Source organism: Trichosurus vulpecula, chromosome 1, assembly GCF_011100635.1.
Source record: "Trichosurus vulpecula isolate mTriVul1 chromosome 1, mTriVul1.pri, whole genome shotgun sequence".
Classification (NCBI taxonomy): domain Eukaryota; kingdom Metazoa; phylum Chordata; class Mammalia; order Diprotodontia; family Phalangeridae; genus Trichosurus; species Trichosurus vulpecula.
In genome coordinates, this window is record NC_050573.1 from 446734805 (window position 1) to 446755891 (window position 21087).

At 36.5% G+C, this 21087-nt stretch overlaps 1 protein-coding gene across 1 annotated transcript in view; it reads right to left on the reverse strand.

The window, feature by feature from the left end:
• BDP1 (B double prime 1, subunit of RNA polymerase III transcription initiation factor IIIB) overlaps positions 1-21087 on the reverse strand; it is an 88735-nt gene that overhangs the window by 26927 nt on the left and 40721 nt on the right. The window contains exons 14-25 of the mRNA XM_036764355.1: positions 20448-20539; positions 16960-17146; positions 14497-14630; positions 13848-14058; positions 12831-13015; positions 6102-8199; positions 5218-5402; positions 4033-4234; positions 2991-3118; positions 2552-2756; positions 1854-2059; positions 129-516 (exon numbers count right to left, since the gene is read on the reverse strand). Coding sequence (XP_036620250.1) covers positions 129-516; positions 1854-2059; positions 2552-2756; positions 2991-3118; positions 4033-4234; positions 5218-5402; positions 6102-8199; positions 12831-13015; positions 13848-14058; positions 14497-14630; positions 16960-17146; positions 20448-20539 — 4221 coding nt within the window. The remainder of the gene's footprint in view (positions 1-128; positions 517-1853; positions 2060-2551; positions 2757-2990; positions 3119-4032; positions 4235-5217; positions 5403-6101; positions 8200-12830; positions 13016-13847; positions 14059-14496; positions 14631-16959; positions 17147-20447; positions 20540-21087) is intronic.

Sequence of the window (21087 nt, forward strand, 5' to 3'; positions counted from 1 at the left end):
TGGATTTGGTTGGTCTGAAGCAACTTAAAAGTTTTTTAAATATTATGACCAAAAGAAGAAAATGTCACATGAAACCAAAACAAAATTAAGCAATAACACAATGTCAGGGAATCAAAAACTTTGCATACCTCTTCCATAGTTTCCTCAATTTGGGCAGGAACAGGTTCTGGTGACCGGAGTCCGATAGGTACAAACACTGGTGCCTTGTTGACTTCTTCTGGTGCAAGGTGGTAGTTTTCTTCCTCATATTCAGACTCAAGGTCTTCTATATCCTCTTCATCTTCTTCCTGAGAAGCTCGGAGTGTCACTAATACTGCCTTTGAGGTCTTAGGTTCCTTCTTGGAAATCCTGCCACGAACACGTTTGGACCCACGTCCTTTGGTGAAATTTTGTTTAGACTTCCGTTGCATTCTCCTGTCAGCATTATCCATCTCACATTCAGAGGTTGAGGAAGTAACTATTCTTCGACCCAAAGTATTTTTCAGACAGCTTGGTTCTTTTGATTGTTGTATATATCTAAATGATCATTTAAAAAAAATATTGTGGTCACTAGACACAAACAACTTTTTAGGGAAGTTTTATTAACAATAAAGGCCACTGACATGAAGTATAAGTTTAAGTCATTAAAACAAAAATTATCATCACCCATTTTAGTGGGTTATTTCCTTGAAGAATTCTAATTCAGTTAAGTCAGAATTTCCTATTATTATTCTATATTTAGCAGTAAATTCAATTTTTGATCAAGCACATGTGACAACCCATAGCAAAGCTTTCATCCTGAGCTAGCTCCTCCTTTCCATCCAAATGGAAAATGAAACAGGCAATTATTTGAGAAAAGAAGAGAAATATAGGTAAAGAGGCATTAATCTTAAGGAACTTGAGAAATTCATAAGGGGGCTATTCCAATCTAATCTCTGTAACAGAAAAAGAAGCTAAAACATTGGCAGAGGTATATTCTCTGAGTGAATAGCTTCCAGCTTCGCTCATTAAAATGTGCCAGGAGAATGCACCCGGGATCCTTTTTCCCATTTCCCTGTCCCCATCCCAACACTACCTATTCTCTTTAGTTTCACCTTTAGTCAGTGGGGACATTTTCTGCCTGGTCAGGTTCCATCAACATATGAGATGCACACTATACTAATTTAACCTGGGATGGGGAAATAAAGATTTTATATTCATTCATCAATAAGGGAGAAAACCCTTCTTACAAAAGGGGAACATGATGCAAAAGAACAAGAACAATCAAAATAGAAAAGAAATTCACATGAATAAGTAAGAAACCCTTTTCCTCTATGAATGGAGCAAATAAAAGGCACTCATAAAAGAGAGAATGTACAGTTAATTTTCTAATCAGAGAAGCTACATTAAATCAAACTAGAAAAAGCTAAGTGGGTGCACTGCATAGTACAGGACTTGGAAGTGGGAAAGCTCAAATTCAAATCCTACCTCAGACACATACTAACCATGTGATCTTGGACAAGTCATTTAACTATGTTTCCTCATCTGTAAAATGGGGATAATAATAGCCCTCTACCTCCAAGAGTTGTGGTGAAGATCAAATGAGATGAAAGCTATAAAGTTCTTTGTAAATGTTAAAGCACTATATCAGGGGTGGGGAAGCTTCGGCCTTGAGGCTACATGTGCCCCTCTAGGTCCTCAAGTACAGCCCTTTCATTGAACTTCACAGAACAAATCCCCTTAATAAAAGGATTTGTTTTGTAAAACTTGGACTCAGTCAAAAGGCCACACTCAAGGACCTAGAGGGCCATGTGTGGCTCCCCACCGCTGCACTATATAAATGCTATTATTAGTATTGTTGTTCTTATTTTTAATATTCTGTTATGAAACTGTACCTTGTTGATTTATTTAGAAATTGCTCTTCAACACCTACAGATGAGGAAGTGGCTCCTGGACCACTGTGACCAGCATCATCCAATCGCCTGTCAAAGGAATCCAGTTTTTCTGACTGACTATATTCTTTGAGCAAGGCAGAGTCTCTGGAATCCACACATTCTTTTCTTGCTGCAATTCCCAGGGATGACAACAGCTCTGTTTTATCCTTAAATATGAAATTTTAAAAATGTTTTTAAGTATCACAGTGTGGTTTGTTTTTATATTTTGGCATGACACCCTTAATCTAAACTTGTTCAAAAAACATGCATAATGAATTCATGAATCTTTTTAACACTCAAAGTTCCTAAATTCCCAGGAAGAGAAGCAGAAGACTCCAAAAAGTATGTTCTCCCTCATGATCATGACAGAAAAGAACTCACTAGAGCAAGGTGGCTCTAAAAAGCTTAGATTTTTCTAAAAGGCATAGTCATACAAAGAACAAATAATAAAATAAAATCATGAAAACACTCAAAATAACTGCTATGAACAAAAGCAAATTCAAGTCTGAGATGTTTCTTAATATATAATTTGGCAAGGTACTTTTGATTTAAAAAGTATCAAAACAAAACACTTAATATCTATTGAAACATTATAGCAACACCTTTTTTTTTAAAGATATGAAATCAAACTGTAGTGGCAGGTAAAAAAAAAATCTCACTTTTAGAGACTGATGAGTATCAGAATCTCCTTGCTGCAACAACTGATCTTCTACTTTTCTTGTGTCATTTTTATTGGGCACAATCTCTTCTGCTCCAGGTTCTTCTTTCTTTCTGTACACCTTCCCCAAATTTGGCTTAGCTGTTTGGAATCGGCTCCTTCTCAACTGTGCTGGGCTGATAGCACAAGGTTTATATTTATCCGTGCTTTAAATTAAAAATAAAAAAATAGCATCGCAAAATTAGTGGCAGTAGTAATTGTTTATGGCAAATATTTTTGGAACAAAATTACCCACTGATAAAAAGTTCTGATATAAATTGACTAAATAAAAACGGGTATATGAAACATATTCTATATATGCCAAAATTAATTACAAAAAATTAGCCATTCATATTTTAAAAGTTTTAAACTTTCTTTGATGATATCAAGGCCAAACTCACCTTATCTGTTCATTTAAAACTTCAGTTCTGCTACTTTGCAAATTTTGTTCTGATATCCCTTGATTCTTATTTCCACACGTACTATAGACTTCAGAAGGTACAACTTCACTTTCAATTTTAGAATTTGGCTGAAAAACATAGTTAGGCCATGTTATATAATAGAAGAAAAATAAACACGTAGGATTTCCTTTTCCAAAAAACAGAAAATACCTAGGAATTATCTGAACCACAATAATAATAATAACAAGAACTAAAGCTATGCAGTCCTTGCATATTATATATAAAGTTTGCTGGTTTAAATTTCTTTAAAAGATTATGACATAAACAATCAGCAACCATTTGTTAAATACCTACTAACAATCAAATAACAGAACAGAGAGAATAAAAGGATTCATTTCCATCTATCTGTAAATTTCAGCATGCATTTTTTAAACTGGATTTGCAATTTCATTGGAGACCTGGTAAGGAATTTCTTCTACCAATGTAAACTGTGTCTTATCTATAGTCTGAGATCTGCCTGAGGCACTGAGTATTTAACAACAAAAATTAGGACTTGAACCTGAGGTTTTAGAGTACTAAGCCAACAGTCTCTATCCACTATGCCATGTGGCCTTCTCATCAATTTGTTACACTAATTTAAAATGCCCAGTTCACAGTTTGCATCAAGTGTTAACCCAGGAATAATTTACTTTAAAAATATAATTGCCCTCTGACATGAAAACAAAGAAAGGTTTAAATGCACAATTTTTTTTTTAGCTCAAATCAAGAAAGACCAAATGATTTTTAATTTAGTACCTTTATGAGGGGAGGTAGGACTGAAAAACTAGAACTAGATGACACGCATTTCTTTAGTCATACAGCTAAGTACCAGCAAAACAGGAGACCCATGTAGTCTTGGAGGGGCTTACTAGAAATGTCACAGATGCTTGTCCTATAAGCAAGCTGCCCAAGTCATCCCTGAGATTGCTTCTGAGTTACCATTTCATACATTTACATCAACATTCCTGACATAATTCAATAAAATTACAGACGACTAACTTACAAGAGTGAAGAATTCACTTTCAGATTCGTTCTTATGCTGTGTTACTCCTTCTTCCCTTTCTTCAATAACCCATTTTCCTGTTATCCTGGATCCTCTTCGTTCTGCTTTGCTTATGTTTGGCCTAGGCCTCTTAAATCGGCCCCTCATTCGTTGTGCAGGTTGGATACCATTTTTCTTAATTTCTTGCTGGGAATTCTTGAGGCTAAGAGTGGGACGAATGGAGGGGAGAAAACAAAGTTATTATTACATAAAGTTTAGAGAAAGCATCCTAATGGAATAAAACTTGAATCTCTGAATTATAATAAATTACAGTAGCTTAAATTCATAAATGACTTCCTCATATATTATCAAAGGTCTGTTAGATTATATTTAATATACATTTAATATATGTATATAATATATATGATATATAATATACATTTAATAATATATAATATATTACATATTATTATATTATACATGATATATTATATGTTATTTCATTATACAAAATATATTATTATATTATGCATACTATAATAATATATAATATATACTTAATACTATATTTAATATTAATAAATTAGTAGTGAACATAAAATTTTTCAAAATGTATCTCTCCCTAATGAGCTCTTTGGAAACAGATACTATCTTGTTTTTCTAGTTTATAGCCCTAGAATTTAGCCAGTGCTTAAAATATAATAAGTACTTAAAATATAATAAGTACTTAAAATATAATAAGTATAATAAAATATAATAAGTGCCTTTTCATTCATTTTTAAGGGAAAAACTGAGTTAAATGTCTTCCATCCATTAACTACATCTTAGTGTAAAATATCAGAGAACTATGCAATTTTTAGAGCTAGAAGTAACTTCAGAAGCCATCTAATCCAATTTGTAACTACCTATGAATCACCTCTACAATATAATCAACAAAGGGAAACATATTACCACTCAGCTTAACAAAAATGCATATTAAAAATTTCTCAATTCTCAAAACATAATGATTAAATGTTCATTAAAAACCGCTTAACTATAAATGTTTATTTTCTTATTTTTGGTATTAACTATACCAAAAGATAAACCAAAATAGTTTTCAAATATGCTTTACATGGCTATAAAAATGAAATAAATTTTTAAAAAAATCTATCATATTTTCCCTTTCCCTCATCCTACCAAACAATAATAAAAAGTAAAATTATTTACCATGTAGAAAGAGCAAAATCATTTTCCTGGGCTTCAATAAATGAAGGCCTCTCTTCAGGTTCACAATTCATTGAATCTAAAAGCTTCTCTGCAGTCTGTTCATTTGAAAGCAGCTCTGCTTCACCCTTTTCTGGAACTGGTTTTTCATATTTAACTGCTGTCTTTTGAGAACATTCAACTGTATCCTAAAAGGCATATTGCACAAATGAATTAATTATTTTAAATACCAAGAAGGCAACCATAAACACTATTAATAGAAAAGCATTAAGGTACTTTACAACAAGCTGTCCAATTATTTTTAGCTCAAAAAGGTTTTTATTTGTACAAAATGCTCAAATATTTATCAGTGTGAACAATGGATTTCACTTTAAATCAAGCATGTGACCCTATATCACAGGAAATAATGTGGTTCTGATAAGCTCAAAGTTCTGAAAGCCAAGTGTTTAAAATAAACAAATATGTAACAAATAGGCATAGTTCTTAACTTTTCAAAGTATTTTCACTTCCACTGGCTCACATCATTATCCAACAACCCAATGGAGGTAGTTTAAGATACTATTATTACCATGTTCAGATGAAGGAATTGAGTCAGAGAGATGTAAATGCCATATCAATGTATTGTTAGTGATAGAGGCTAGTTAAGGACCTAGGCTTGCTGATTTCACGACAAGCTCTTTCCACATTCTAGTCCATGACTACGTCTATGATTATGACTCTGTGTTTGTACCTTAAGCTATGTGGTATGACTGAAAGAACAACGGAAGAGTGGAAACCAAGTACGGAACTCTTTAGACAACTAATTCCAAGGTTATAACTAGCCATAGCTGGTCATAATTGGCCATACTTATAACTAAAAGTATTTAATATTAAATAGCATCACTTACATTCTGACAAGGGTCGCCGATGTCCTGAATGGAAAGGGCAGCACCTTGAGGGCAGGAAGCAGTGACTTGAACAGGGGAAGCATCATCTTCAGAGGAGAAGGTAACAGCTACAGTGGATGAGGCACTGACTTGAAGCGAGGAGGCAACAACTTGAACAGGGGAAACATCAACTTGAAGGGGAGAAACATCAATTTGAAAGGGGGAGGCATCATCTTGAGTGGGGAGGGCAGACATCTGACGGGGAAAGGCATCATCTTGAGGGATGGAGGCATCATCTTGATGAAGGGAACCAACAACTTGAAGGGAGGAGGCAGCTAATTGAGGGGGGGAAGCATAGGCTTTAACAGGAAAAGCACCAACTTGAGGGGGTGAGGTACAGTCTTGAGAAGAGACATCGCCTTGAAGAGGGGAGACATCACCTTGAAATTGGGAGGCCTCGTCTTGAATGGGGAAGGCATTGCCTTGAAGGAAGGAGGCATTGTCTTTAAGTGGGGAGGCCTCATCTTGAAGAGAGGAAGCTTCACCTGGAAGTGGGGAGACTTCACTTTGAAGAGGGGAGACATCACCTTGAAGGGGGGAGACATCATCTTGAAGTTGGCAGGCCTCATCTTGAATGGGGAAGGCACTGCCTTGAAGGAAGGAGGCATTGTCTTTAAGTGGGGAGGCCTCATCTTGAAGGGGGGAAGCTTCACCTGGAAGTGGGGAGACATCACCTTGAAGGGGGGAGACATCACCCTGAAGGGGGGAGACATCACCTTGACGTAGGGAGGCTTCGCCTTTAAGAGGGGAGGCTTCACCATGAAGTGGGGAAACATCATCTTGAAGTGAGGAGGCCTCATCTTGAAGGGAGGAGGCATTGCCTTTAAGTGGGGAGGCATCTTCTTGAAAGGAGGAAGCACCGCCTTGAAGAGGGAAGGCTTCACCTTGAAGAGGGGAGGCATTACCTTGAAGAGGGGAGGCATCACTTTGAAGAGGGGAGGCATCACTTTGAAGAGTGGAGGCCTCATCTTGAAGGGGGGAAGCATCACCTTGAAGGGGGGAAACACTATTTTGAAGGGAAGAGACATCACCCTGAAGGGAGGATGCACTGCCTTGAAGGGGGAAGACTTCACCTTGAAGTGGTGAGGCATTATCTTGAAGTAGGGAGGCTTTATTTTGAAGGGGAGAGGCTTTACCTTGAAGGGGGGAGACACTAACCTGTAGGGAGGAAACACTCCCTTGAAGTGGGGAGGCATCATTTTGAGGAGAAAAAGCAGCACCTTGAAGGGAGGAAGCTTCACCTTGAAAGGAGATAGCTTCACCTTGAAGGGCAAAGGCTTTACCTGGAAGGGTGGAGGCATGTCCTTGAAGGGGGGAGGCATGTCCTTGAAGGGGGGAGGCATGGCCTTGAAGGGGGGAGGCATGTCCTTGAAGGGGGGAGGCATGGCCTTGAAGTGGAGAGGCATGGCCTTGAAGGGGGGAGGCATGGCCTTGAAGAGGGGAGGCATGGCCTTGAAGGGGGGAGGCATGGCCTTGAAGTGGGGAGGCATGGCCTTGAAGTGGAGAGGCATGGCCTTGAAGGGGGGAGGCATGGCCTTGAAGAGGGGAGGCATGGCCTTGAAGAGGGGAGGCATTGCCTTGAAGGGGGGAAATGTCATCTTGAAGAGGAAAGGCATTGATTTGAGGAGTCGAAGCACTGTCTTGGGGTGGGAAGGCATCGAGTTGAGAGGAAGAGGTAGAGACTTGAGGGGGCAGGGAATCACCTTGGGGAGGAATGGAATCATCTTTAGGAGAGGAGGCATCAACTTGGGGGGAAGATGCAGTGACTTGAGGAGGAGAGGCATCATCTTGACAGAGGGAGAAATTAACTTGAAGGGAAGAAGCATTTTCTTGAAGAAGAAAGGCATCAGTTTGAGGGGGGGAGATGGCATCCTGTTTATGTTGTATCATAATCTCCAATTTTCCTGTTTCCATTTTCTCTATTAGCTCACATTTTTCTGCTCCTGGAACACCACTTTTTTCAACTGCTCTTCCTAAGTTTGGTCTTGGTCTCTTGAATCGACTTCTCACAAAAGGGGTTTTTTTAACGACGCAGAGCTTTTCATCTTGAGAACATTTGCTTTTGAGAAGAAAAATATTAAACATAAGAAAGTAGTTAATGCTACAAAAGAAACTTGTAAGCAAATCCTTTTCTACCTATAGCCAGAAAGGGGCTCCAGTTTAAAAAGTGGCCGTTTAAGCACCAAACAGAAATTATTAATACTTGCAGAAAAAGGTTACAATATGAAGAGGACACTTAAAGATGCAAATAGAACTGGTATGTCAAGAAGCTGGGGTTTTACACTTGGAATTATACAACCAGGTGCCACAAGAATTTGCTCATCAATGAAATAAAACTTGAATTACTTAATGAAGCACATGAGTTTTTTTCCATACCTAATAAGCTATGCTTTGCTCTCGAGCTCCCTACACATTCTACGAGGTTATTCTTGTGCTTAGAGAAGCTGCTCATTTCTGCTTCTTTGCTCCCTTTTTAAATTTTACTACTGTGGTTCCACAATCCTTATTCTTTAAAGATCACTGTATTAATTTTTTTCAACCTATACAAATCAAGGTAGACTGGGAAAAGACCACCAGATTTTGCAATTAAAAAATCATTGATAACTATGGAGAAAGCAGTTTCATTTGAGTGATAGAAGACAGACTTCAACAAAGGAGTGAAGGTTGAGTGGAAGTAGAGACAATGCATATAGACAAGTTTTCTAGGAGTGTGTCTGAAAAAGAAAAGAGAGATAGAGGACAATAGCTTGAAGGAACAAGAGGGTTTAGTAAAGGTTTCTGAAAGATGGGGAAGTGTTGGGCAACTTCGAAGGCAGTGGGGAAGAAGCTAGAAGATACACTGCAGATGAGGAAGAAAGAGGGCAAAGGACAGAGGGATCAGGAGGGGGAAGAAAGACAGAAAGATTCAGAGAGGGCAAACTGCTGAAAAAGACGGGGGCAGATGGGATCAAGCTCACAAGTAGAGGGGTTATCTTGGCAAGGAGAAAGGCTACTTTATTACCAGAAACTGGAGGAAAAGAGAAGAGAGTGAGGGATGATATTAAGGGGTTTTGAGATGAAGAGAAAAAGAGAAGAGCTTGCTACCAGCAAATGAACTCAATTTTCCAAGTAAATATTTAAGAGTAAACATCTTTAGCTTTAACTGTGGGAAGGTTTGAGAAGTTCTGGAATAATTTCTGTTGGAAGTGAGATATATGGAATTTAAATTAGGGAAGAAAAACAGGACTGCCTTGCTATAATGAGGGTCTAGTTGCAGTGAGAGAACATAAATTTGTAATGGACCTAGTCAATCAGTTACATAAATAAGAAAGGAGAAGGCATATGGTGCGAATAATTCAGAGCTAGGGTTTGACAAGAGATGAGCAAAGATAAGACAATGAATAAGAGCTTTGAATCTGAGAGAAGAGGACAATGTGGAGTGGAAAAGAAGGAAAGTATTGTCAAAGCAGAAATTTTCTCCAGGTCCTGGAGAAAGTAGTGAGGGGTGAATAGATTTGAGGTCACAATGGAAGCGAAGATAGATAAGACATAGGAAGAGGGTGAAGCATTGGGCAGGATGGAATGTTAGGTTATGGAAAGATAGAAGAATGTCAGAATTTTTTATCAAAGAAACAGGACACTTGTGAGCAATGGCAAGATCCATGATGTAAATATCTCTATGTATGGCTGGGGAGGATTGGAGAAAGTGATGGGGTTTGAGGAGACTGAGGAATTGTGAAGTAAAGGGTGTTTGAAGTAGCATCCATTACTTTGAATGCTGAAGTCCCCTAGGATCCTTAATGGCAGGAGTTGAGGAGGTACTGAACTTCTTCAAAAAGAAGAGAAAATATCTTGGGGGACATCAGACACCACAATATCTCTCACAACCATCTTTTTCTCTAACTCACAAAGTTGCTCCTCATCACCTCTTAGCTGGACTATTCCAATGCCTCCTAATTGGTGTCCCCCCCCCGATTTATTTTCATTCCAATCCATCCTCCGTGGCGCAGCCAAAGCTACCGAGCTGGTTAGATCTAACCATGATATTCCCTAATTCAATAAATTCACTTTTGTCTCTAGGATCAAACACAGCTAAGCTTAAAACTGAAGTAAGACTTTTGTGACATCTTGTATAAACTTCTACTTAAAAAGGTTGCAAACCTTGCCTCAACCTATATTTCCACCTTCATCGTACATTACTTCCCTTCCTGTGCTCTATAGCCTAGCCATGGCCATTGACTCTCCCCCATTTTCAGCGCATTCCCTCCTTACCTCTAACCTCACAGAATCCCTTTTTTCATTCATTGGTCAGCTCAAGCACCACCACAAAGCCTTTCCTCATCCTCCCAACTGCTGGTGTCCTCCATTTATACTATCTTGCATTTATTGTGCATTTATTCTCTACATGCTCACACATGTTGTTATCCCCAATAGAATGTAAGTTCCTTAAGAGTAGGGATTGTTTCACTTTTTTTATTTGTATCTCCAGAGCCTAGCATGGTGCCAGCTACATAGGAGTTTAACAGAGATGCTTGTTAACTGGTTGACTAGCTAAGTCCAGTGCATATACCATTTCCCACAATGACAGTACTAAACCTTTCCTTTTCTCTTTAAGGCCTTAGGGACACTCCCACCTTGCAAACTTAGAGAAAATGTTTTAAGCTCCCTATCTCACTGCAAAAACTAAGATTATCTGATGGCAACCCTTCAACTCCTTTTCTCAAAATTCCTCAGTATTATTACTCACTCCTCATCAATTCCTGTATCAGAAGAACCAGTATTTCTACCTTTTGCATTGTTAATCCTTTTAGCCACATCTTCAACCCATTTCCTCCAACTTCCTCTAAGAGAGATCTTCCTTATTCCAGAAAGATTCTCTTTTCTCCCTCTCTATTGACACAAGCACCATCCCTTAATCCTCCTTCCCTTTGCCAACTATTTCCTTCACTCTCTTTCATTGCAAAACTTCTTGAAAAAGTTGTCAATATCCAAAGTCTCCATTGCATCCACACTCTCTGCTCCCGCCTTAAACAATAACAAGGTGGCATCCAACCTCACAACTCTATTGGAACTGACACTGCCAAGAAGTCATCAAATCCAAATGGCTTTTCCAGTCCTTTTCCTTCAAGTCTCTGCAGCATATGATGCTGGACACTGTCTCCTTCTGGATACCACTGGTTTCCCAGGCATCTGTGAAACCTCTCTACTTTCCCCTCTTCCAACCTTTTGTTTCTTATCTAACTTGTCATCCTATTTTCACCCCTTTAAAATGGATGCACTCCAAAGTTCTGTCTTCGGTCCTTTTGTCCATACTTATAAATTGCATACTCATGTCTCCAAACTATCACCCCTGCTCCGTGGAGACAGCTCACAAGTATAGATGTCTAGGCCTAACTGCTCTTTTGCACTTCATATCTACAACTGTTTACAGGTTACCTATTCTTGTGTGTTTCACTAACATCTCAAAATTCAGTATGTCTACAACTCAACTTTGTTTCCTCTAAACTTTCTGTCAGTGGTCCCAGCATTTACCCACTCTCTCACATCTAAAACCCTGACATTATCTTTGATTTTCTCATCAATTACCAAGTCCTTTAGATAGTATCTCAATGATAGCTTTCATATGAATCCCTCCTCCCAAAGCTGGCTGTAACCAAACTAGTCCAAATCCTCGTCACCAACTATAAAACTGCTATAAAAACTTGACTATAAAATTGCTTCCTCCCTGGTCTCCTCATCACCACTTTCTGCCTATTTCTGTCAAGTCTTCACACTGTTCTCATTATCTAGTAGTGTCATTCTGCTCTAATATCTTCAATGGCTTCCTATTGCTTTCATATATCTCTGTCTGGCTTCAAGATGGTGGACAAAATGACATCGCTGTACTTTTCTAGACTGACTTACTTCTCCACTCACACATTCCATGCTCCTGGTAAAACAGATGACTTGGTATCCCCACAAAACATACTCTCTCCACCACCATACTTTTACACAATGGTGAGAATGTTCTTCTCAGTTTTCTGTTGTTGAATTCCTACCCATCCTTTAAAATTAAAAATTCCCCTTTTTTCAGGAAGATCTTCATGATCCCCCTCAGTCGGTTAGGGCTTTTCTCATCTCAGATCTCAGCACTTCTGTATCTCTCTAATGCACGCACCATGCAATACTTTGTATCAGTGTTATCTGTACATATCCCACATGCCCCTACTACACTATAAACTCTTCTATAAGGAAATGTCTTGTCTTATTTAAACTTTGTATTTCCTATAGTGCTTGGCTCAATGCTCTGAATACAGCGGGTATTTTATACTGAACAAAGTAAGTACTTCTTAAGTGTTTTTAATTTTAGGGGCAGCTACGTGGTGCAGTAAGTAGAACACTGGCCCTGGAGTCAGGAGGACCTGATTTCAAATCTGGCCTCAGGCACATGACACACTTACTAGCTGTGTGACCTTGGGCAAGTCACTTAACCCCAATTGCCCTGCCTTCCCCCTTCAAAAAAAAAAAGATTTTCAAATGTTTTTTAATTTATTCCTCCCTCTCTTTATTCTTGTGTCCCTAACTTTGCAGGTATTTATTTTCATCAAGAGAATTTCAGCATATTTTCTTGGTTTCCCTTTTGTTATGGTAGTTTTAAATTTTGTTTCTGTTCTATCAACTATGAATTTAAATTTTATTTTCTCTTACGAATAGATACATCCACTCAGATACCTTTTGATAACATCTGAAACTTGCTCCAGATCAGTTGCAGATTGTGTTTCCTTATCTTCTTCACATCCTTCTACAGGGGATATGCAAGAAGGCTTCAGAGGAATTATTGGACTTGAGATTCCCTTTTGAGAAGGTGCTTCTTTCTCAACTGCTTCAACAGAGGGTGGTGCTCCACAGTTTATGATCTAGAAATGACAATTATAATGATCAACTAATGCACAACCATGATCTCAAGTGTCTAAAACTTTTCTAAGTCACTCTAAAACCAATACTTTTTTTTTAAGCCATGCCAAATCTTTATGCCAGAAAAAAAAGAATTCTGAAGTTGTGAATTCTTCTTAGCTACTTTTTATGTTAAGCATGCTTCCACTACCTCCTTAAAACCCAATTATCTAACAGGTAAGATATATTAAAAAGTACTCATTAACAAAATGCTTTAAGGATAATAGAAACTTCAATTAATGGAACAAGAATCCTCAAATAATGGGAATTTTTTTTTAAACATCAAAGAATCAAATGATGAGTTAGTGTCAGTTTAAAAATAAATCCTCAGAAATATCCTATAATCAACACAGATTCATTTTAATTCTAATTTCCTATACCTCTTATATCTACAATAGTATAGAATGATAATTCACAGAACAAGTAATAACCTTGAGGCATGATAAAATCCTGAATCAGGAAATGTTTAGAGCCTTTCAGATACTGTTTTAGACCAACTTTCTCAGCTTACAGATGAGACAACTAGGATCCAGAAATAAACTGACTTATCCAAGGTAATTCATAGCATTATTTCAGCTACAGCATCCATATTATGACCATATTATGGAATTTCACAATAAACATGGTATCTAACAAATAATGTTCCTCCTAGAATCTACATATAACCATCACCACTTTCAAAGAGTTCAAATTTCATTAGGTGTAAGGCAGTGTTCATAATACGAATATGCCAATACCTTTCTCTAAAAAAATAACTGAGAATATTTTTAATAAAGAAAAATGCATAAAACTTACATCTGGGAGGGGAAGAGAACTGAATTCACCATCAGTCTGAAGCAAACCTGCCTCTACTTTTCCAGTGACACTTATTTCCTTGGATGCTTTTTCTCCTGTGCTAATTTCACCTCTTCCAGTTGCTCTTCCTATGTTAGGTCTTGGCTTCTGAAATCGTGTTCTCATTACTGGTCCTCGCTTGAGTGTATTTGATTTATTGCCATCCTGCAGACTGTCAAAAACAATGCAAAATCACAAACAAGTTCTTTAGTCTTTTAGTGAAAGCTATAGTAGTTGAGGATTTGTGCCAGAATACATAAAAACCTCAGAAAGGCAAAGAAATATTTTATCTCACAAGAAAACAGTAAATACCAAAAATTCTAGTTCCTGTCTTTAAAATGTTTGTAGGAATAGAAAGTTTCCAAGTTTCCTCCAGAGTGAGTATAAAGAATTTCCTATGTCTTCCCTACGACTGAGCATAGCTGTTGTAAGAAATGGATTCGTCATTCAGTCCTTCCAGCTAAGCTTTGGAAAAATTATCACGTAAAAACGTAAAATTTCCAATTACAAACCAATCAACCTACTAGTATTTACTCATTAAGCACACACTGTGTGCTAGGACCTGGGAATACAAAGACAAAACTGAATCAGTTCCTGCTGATGCACTTACCTCTGATTTTCCTCAACAGTCTCAGGCTCATCTGTTTTTGACTTCTGAGAAATTACATCTTCTTTTTCACTCTGTGAACTGCTGTTCCCAACATCTAACTTGCTGAATGATTGATCTTCTGTTTGTACTTGGGCCTTAAGAATAAAAAACGGCAAACATCTTATACTTTTCACAATGACTGTTACTCTAAGAAATGGGCTAATTATTTCAAAACTTCAAAAGTTTTTTCTTTATCCTCTATTAATGATCCCTCCACACAACAGTAAGCTTCATGAGTTTCTATGACCAAAAACTCCACTGCCTAAAGATGAACCTTCATGATGAGTCATTTTGAATTTAGCTATGCTTATTTTCATATGCAATGTTACCAGGCTTGTAATAGAAGCTTTTTGAGTTTAGAAGAATGTGCTAGTACTTGTAATCTACTGGGGTAGCCTCTGAGAATAGATCAATTCTCTATCACAAAAAGGCATCAAGAGTAGGACTTCAGTGAAGGAAAAAATGTACCCAATGGGGACAGGAACTTCATTTGAAAATCCAGGCTACTGCACTTCTAGAGGAAAAAAAAAGACAAGGTATCCTATTTATAAATAAAATTCCAACATGATTCCTTAAATTTTGTTGTTTTAATACTCCTCTTAAATAGCTGATAGCATTTCGTATGCCTCCATGTCCTTTTCCCTCTTATTTTCACATCTCTAAAGACCCATTCTTTCTCCCTTTTTATTAATACACAAAAAGTTGCCAGAATGTTATCCCTCCAAATCCTGACCCTCAAAATTATCTTTCTAAATACTTCTTTGTTCAATATCCTTCCTTCAGTATATTAGTCAAATGGAGAACAAAAGTGATAATGTATATGGTCAGTTTTTGCTATTATTATATCACTGGGAATCACATGAGCCATAAGGAATCATTACAATACTCCAAATGGTAGCCTGAAAACCAAAGATATTTAAATCTATTCATAAAGAAGTTATATTGATCCCTTTCATTTATTACTTTAAATATACTGACACAACTGGTTTTAATAAAAAGGCATTCTCTAAAACACAATTACAAATTATATTAAGTACAATTATGTTTTACTTGTTAACAAATGGAAGGATGTGTCCCCTAACTTTGATACTGTGGTACTAACAATGACCACCATATTTAACCAGAGTTTTGTTGACTGACCACTATAAAGAGATCAACAAGAATACAGATGTGACATTTGTACAAAGGTCTCATAGTCTCTCTCAAACATTTCAAAGTCTGATGTCAGACTTCTGGTGTCAGTCTATGGCACTTATTGAATACCCACTGTATATTAAAGAGAATAATAGATACTATGAGCAAGATAAAAAAACTAAATAATATCAAAAGTAAAGAATCTATCAGGGACCATCAGAGAAAAGTTAATTTGATTACACATACAGGAAATATAATTCAATTTCAAAAATTTGAATTCTACCAGCTTATAAAAATAATAGTAGGGAACATAAAATTTTAGACAACAAATATTACTTATAGACCATTGTCAGTCTTATCTACTGACCAACTTAGGAATGACTCAGATAGCCATACTTGTTTTGTCCCCTACTCTCTCTCTTTCCCAAACTGTAAGTGTTCCAGCTGCTATGGAAGCTGCTACACTGACAGCTGAACAAAATCTACACAATCAGTACACAAGGTGCCCCAAAAGTCTTAGCACAGTTTTAAGTTTTAATAACTCTCTTGCTGGGCTACCACAGCAATGCTTTCAGTCATGGAATAGGACCAGATGAAAGTTTTATAAAATTTGAAAAGTGACTATAGCACAAAATTTGTTATTTTGAATTTTAATCAGAGACATAAATATTTTAAAATTTTAAATTATCTTTCGAGTGTCATTATTCTAAGTCTGTAGCACTAACTGAAGTTATTACAGCTTAAAACTGCACTAAGACTTTTGCACACTATATATAAAATACCTAGTTTCAACTTTATTGAAAGGTTTTACTATTCAATATAAATCTAAAATTAGATCCCAAAGTCTTCTTAATAAACTTCACAGACATAATAGGCTGATATGGATTATTTTATATTTGCCATTTAGTACAGAAAAATGTCAGTTATTCCAAAGAACAAAATTCATAATGTATTTACTTAGGTCAATATTAAAAATTACTTTTCATTTCCTAAGCAAATAACTCCTGCTGAGGAAGGGGTAGAAAGGAAGGGTCAACTGGAAAGCAAGGTCTATTTAAATGAGAGATTATGGGAGAGGTCATGGGAGGTCTTTCTGGAATTAAAGACTGGCTACTGACTATGCATAGTTGGTCTCTTCAAAATTCATAGGGTTCCCCCTTTTTTTTAATACTTGGGAAATATGTTCTGCTAACCAAAGGATTTTGGCTTGTTGGTATCATAAGATTAACAAACGGTTAGATTTGATCTTGGATCCAAGGCTTTTTTTTAAATTAAAAAAAAAATACCTACACCTTTGGTGACACTGGACTCATTTTCCTCCTCTTCCTTAGTTCCAGTTTTGTCTTCTGTTGCCAATACTTCTTTCTGGCCAATTGTTCGACCTATACGTGGCTTTGGTCTCTGCATTCGACCCCTCATTAACCTCGGTGGTCTGAAAGTAGTTGTCTTATTAGTTTCTTGTAAACCATGTTTTTCACTGGAAAAAAAGAGTGATAAAATAAGGGATGTCTTCTTCTTAACACATGATCTGTTATTTAGTATGTTCTGTAATATGTGAATAACTAAGATGATTTGGAATATAATTCATATTGTGAAATATCTTCTTAAAAATCTTTTGTAAAATTTATTACTATCAATTATAAAGTTAGAAACGTGTGTACAAACTTTTGCTTCCCACCTTTTAGGCACTTTATTCAACTTCTATAAAAAACAAAAATAGAGGGAAAGAGAGAAGGGGTGGGTTAGAAGAAAGGGAAAAGAGTAGGGAGCCTGGGGGGAAAAATACATTGGGGGTGAAGTATTCTAGCTGCTTAGAATATGTTATGAATGAACTAAAGGTCACCAAAAACAAAAGGTGATGAAAGTTTCTCTGATAAAAGCCTCATTTTTCAAATATACAGAAAACTAAGTCACATTTATAAGAACACAAGTTGAATGATAAATGATCAAAGGATATAAACAGGCAGTTTTCAGATGAAGAAATCATAGCTATCTACAGTCACATGAAAACAATCCTCTAAATCACCATTGATTAGAGAAATGTAAATTAAAACAACCGTGAGGTACCACCTCACACCTATCAGATTGGCTAATATGACAGAAAAGGAAAATGTTGGATGTTGGGTATGTGAGAAAAATGGGACACCAATGCACTGTAGGTGGAGTTGTAAATTAAGCCAACTAATCTGGAGACCATTTAGAACTTAGCCCAGAGGGCTATAAAACTGCATATCCTTGGACCCAGCAGTATCTCAAAAAGATTAAAAAAAAAAAGGATCTATATGTATAAAAATATTTATAACAGCTCTTTCTGTAGTGGCAAAGAATTGGAAGCTGAAGGGATGCCCATCCACTGTAGAAAACTGCTGAACAAGATGTGGTACATGATTGCGATAGAATACTATTGTACTATAAGAAATAATGAACAGGATAGTTTCAGAAAGACTAACATGAATTGGTGCAAACTGAAGTGATCAGAACAGTGTACACAGTGACAGCAAAATTGTTCTATGATCAACTGTGAATGACAACTATACTCAGCAATACAATAGCCCAAAACAATTCCAAAAGACACATGATGAAAAATGCTAATCACCTCCAAAGAGAGAACTGATGAAGTCTCAATGCAGATCAAAACATACTTTTTGGGGTTTTTTTTTCTGGTCTCTTTTCTTTCACAACATGACTAATACAAAAATGTTCTGCATGACTGCATATACATAATATGTATGTATGTGTATATATATATATATATATATATACACACACACATACATATATATATATGAAACCAAAACATATTGCTTGGCTTCTCAATGAGGGGGAAGGGGAAGGAAAGAGGGAGATAATTTGGAACTCAAAATGTTTTAAAAAGAATGTTAAAAATTGTTTTTCTATATAATAGGAAAAAAAGTTTTTTGAAAAAGCAGCTGATAGTTTGTTTACAAAGGGAATTTTTATACATCTCCTTGGATCTAATAAGCACACAATAGTGGGATATCACTGCTTCCTGGGTCCTGATCATCTGATACTCAAATTGTAATGGCATAGTGAGAGGCACCTGGTGGCACAGTGGATAAAGCGCTCAGCCTGGAGTCAGGAAGACCTGCGTTCCAATCATGCTTTAGATACTTGCTAGTTGTGTGACCCCAGGCAAGTCATTTAACCTGTTTGCCTTGGTTTTCTCAACTGTAAAATGTGGATAATAATAGCATCTATCTCAGAAGGTCATTGGGAATATCAAATGAGAATTTATAAAGCACTTAGCACAATGTCTGGCACACAGCAGGCATTATATAAATGCTTATTCCCCACTCAACTGCACATCTACTACTTGGTTCCCTTTGATGCATGTAGCACCATTTTTTTTCATGACAGGGAACATAGATTTAGAGCTAGAAGGACCCTGAAAGTCATCTAGTCCAACCGTTCATTTTACGGATGAGGGAGCCCAGAAAGGTGGAGTGAGTTGAAAAGTCACATGGGTGATAGGTACCAAATTCAGGGTTGGGAAACAACACATTCTACTGGCAAGCACTGGAAAGAGTAATACTAGAGAGAGGTGCCCTTCTATCTCTTTTTTGAAAAGTAAATGTTCCTTTCTAAAACTTCCATGCTGCTGTGGTTGTGGAGCTCTGAACTGGTCCATCCATTCTAGAGAACAATCTGGAACTATGTCCAAAGAACTATAAAAACATGCATACCTTTTGACCTAGTGATATTACTACTAGGTCTATACCCCAAAGAGATCAAAGAAAAGAGAAAAGGACCTTTATCTACAAAAACATTTACAGCAGCTCTTTTAGTGGTGGCAAAAAACTGGATATTGAGGGGATGCCCATCAATTGAGAAATGGCCAACTAAGTTATGATACATGATTGTGATGGAATACTACAGTGCTATAAGAAATAGTAAGTAGGATGGTTTCAGAAAAACCTGGGAAGTTAGGACAACAATGTACATAGTAATAGAAATATTATAATGACAATCATCTGTGAAAGACTTAGCTATTCTGACCAATACAGTGATCCAAACCAATTCCAAAAAAGCCATGATGAAAAATGATATCCACCTCCAGAGACATCTGATGAATTATGAGTACAGACTGAAGCAAACTTTTTTCCTCTTTATTTTTCTTGTTTTTTTTTTTTATTAGCGATATGGCTAAATGCTGAAATAAAGTGTGCATGACTTTCTCTATATACTGAGTATCGTATTTCTTGTCTTCTCAATAGGTGGAGGAGGGGGTAGAAGAGGGAAAAGAACTTAAAACTAAAAATTAAAAATAAAAATAAAATTTTAAAAAAATAAATAATAAATCAATAAAATTCCCATGCTGTTATCATCTTCATTTATTAAACATGGATTTGTTTAGCATGTTTTGACAATGGTAGTAAGAAAGGAGCTTCATAACCTATGGAAATAATTAACATAAACCTCCATTTCTGTACACATCAAAGTTCAATTAAGTTGGGTACATCTACACTTTAAATGGACCTTAAATACAACCAGTGGAAACAAAAAAAATCAGAAATTGGAATAAGATATGCATTATTAGACAAGAACAATGTGGTGATTTGTTTTGCTCGACTATAAATATTTGCTACAAGGGTTTTGTTTTTCTTTTTTACTTTTAAATTAAGGGGAAGAAAGAAAAGAAATACAATTCAGTTGAAAAGTAAAATAAAATGAAAAAAATCTGAATTCATAATCATCTTCCATGAATATTGCCACCATTCCTAAATGCTATTTTAAAAATCATTTCTCATGATACTTACTGAGATTCACCTTCAGGTCCTTGACTCTCTGTTTCTGTGACTTCCTTTCCAGTAATATCAGGAGGGCTACATTCATCTTTTTCAACGAGATTCTGGAAAATTGTAAAATGTTAGCCTATTTTTACATAATAGTCATAGCAAAATAAGTTTTTGAAATTTAATTCAGTGGCTGAATTTAAGGAACAGAAGAAAATCCCCTAAGCCCAAATACAATATATAAAAAAATCTGTCTATAATATAATGTAGGATGATAGCAACTATTTTAAACAAATACAACACCAGAACTTAGACATCCAAATGGAACTATCCTTCTAAGGTGTCACCAAAGGAGTTCTCAATCAACATTTACTAACCACTTAGTAAATTTCTAGGCACTGTGTTAGATGCTAAGGATACAAATTCAAAGAATGGAACAATCCCTACTCTCAAAGAGTACACTCTAAGAAGAAAAACAAAAGTACATCTTTAAGTATATGTCAAATAAACATAAACAGAATACAAGATAACTAAATATAAAATAGTCATAGAAGTAGGGTATTGACAGTTGGAGGAATCACATGAGGTTACATGTAAAAAGTGATGTTTGAGCTGAATACTGAAGTGAGGACACTCTATAAGGTAAAGGTGAAAAGGAAGTGCA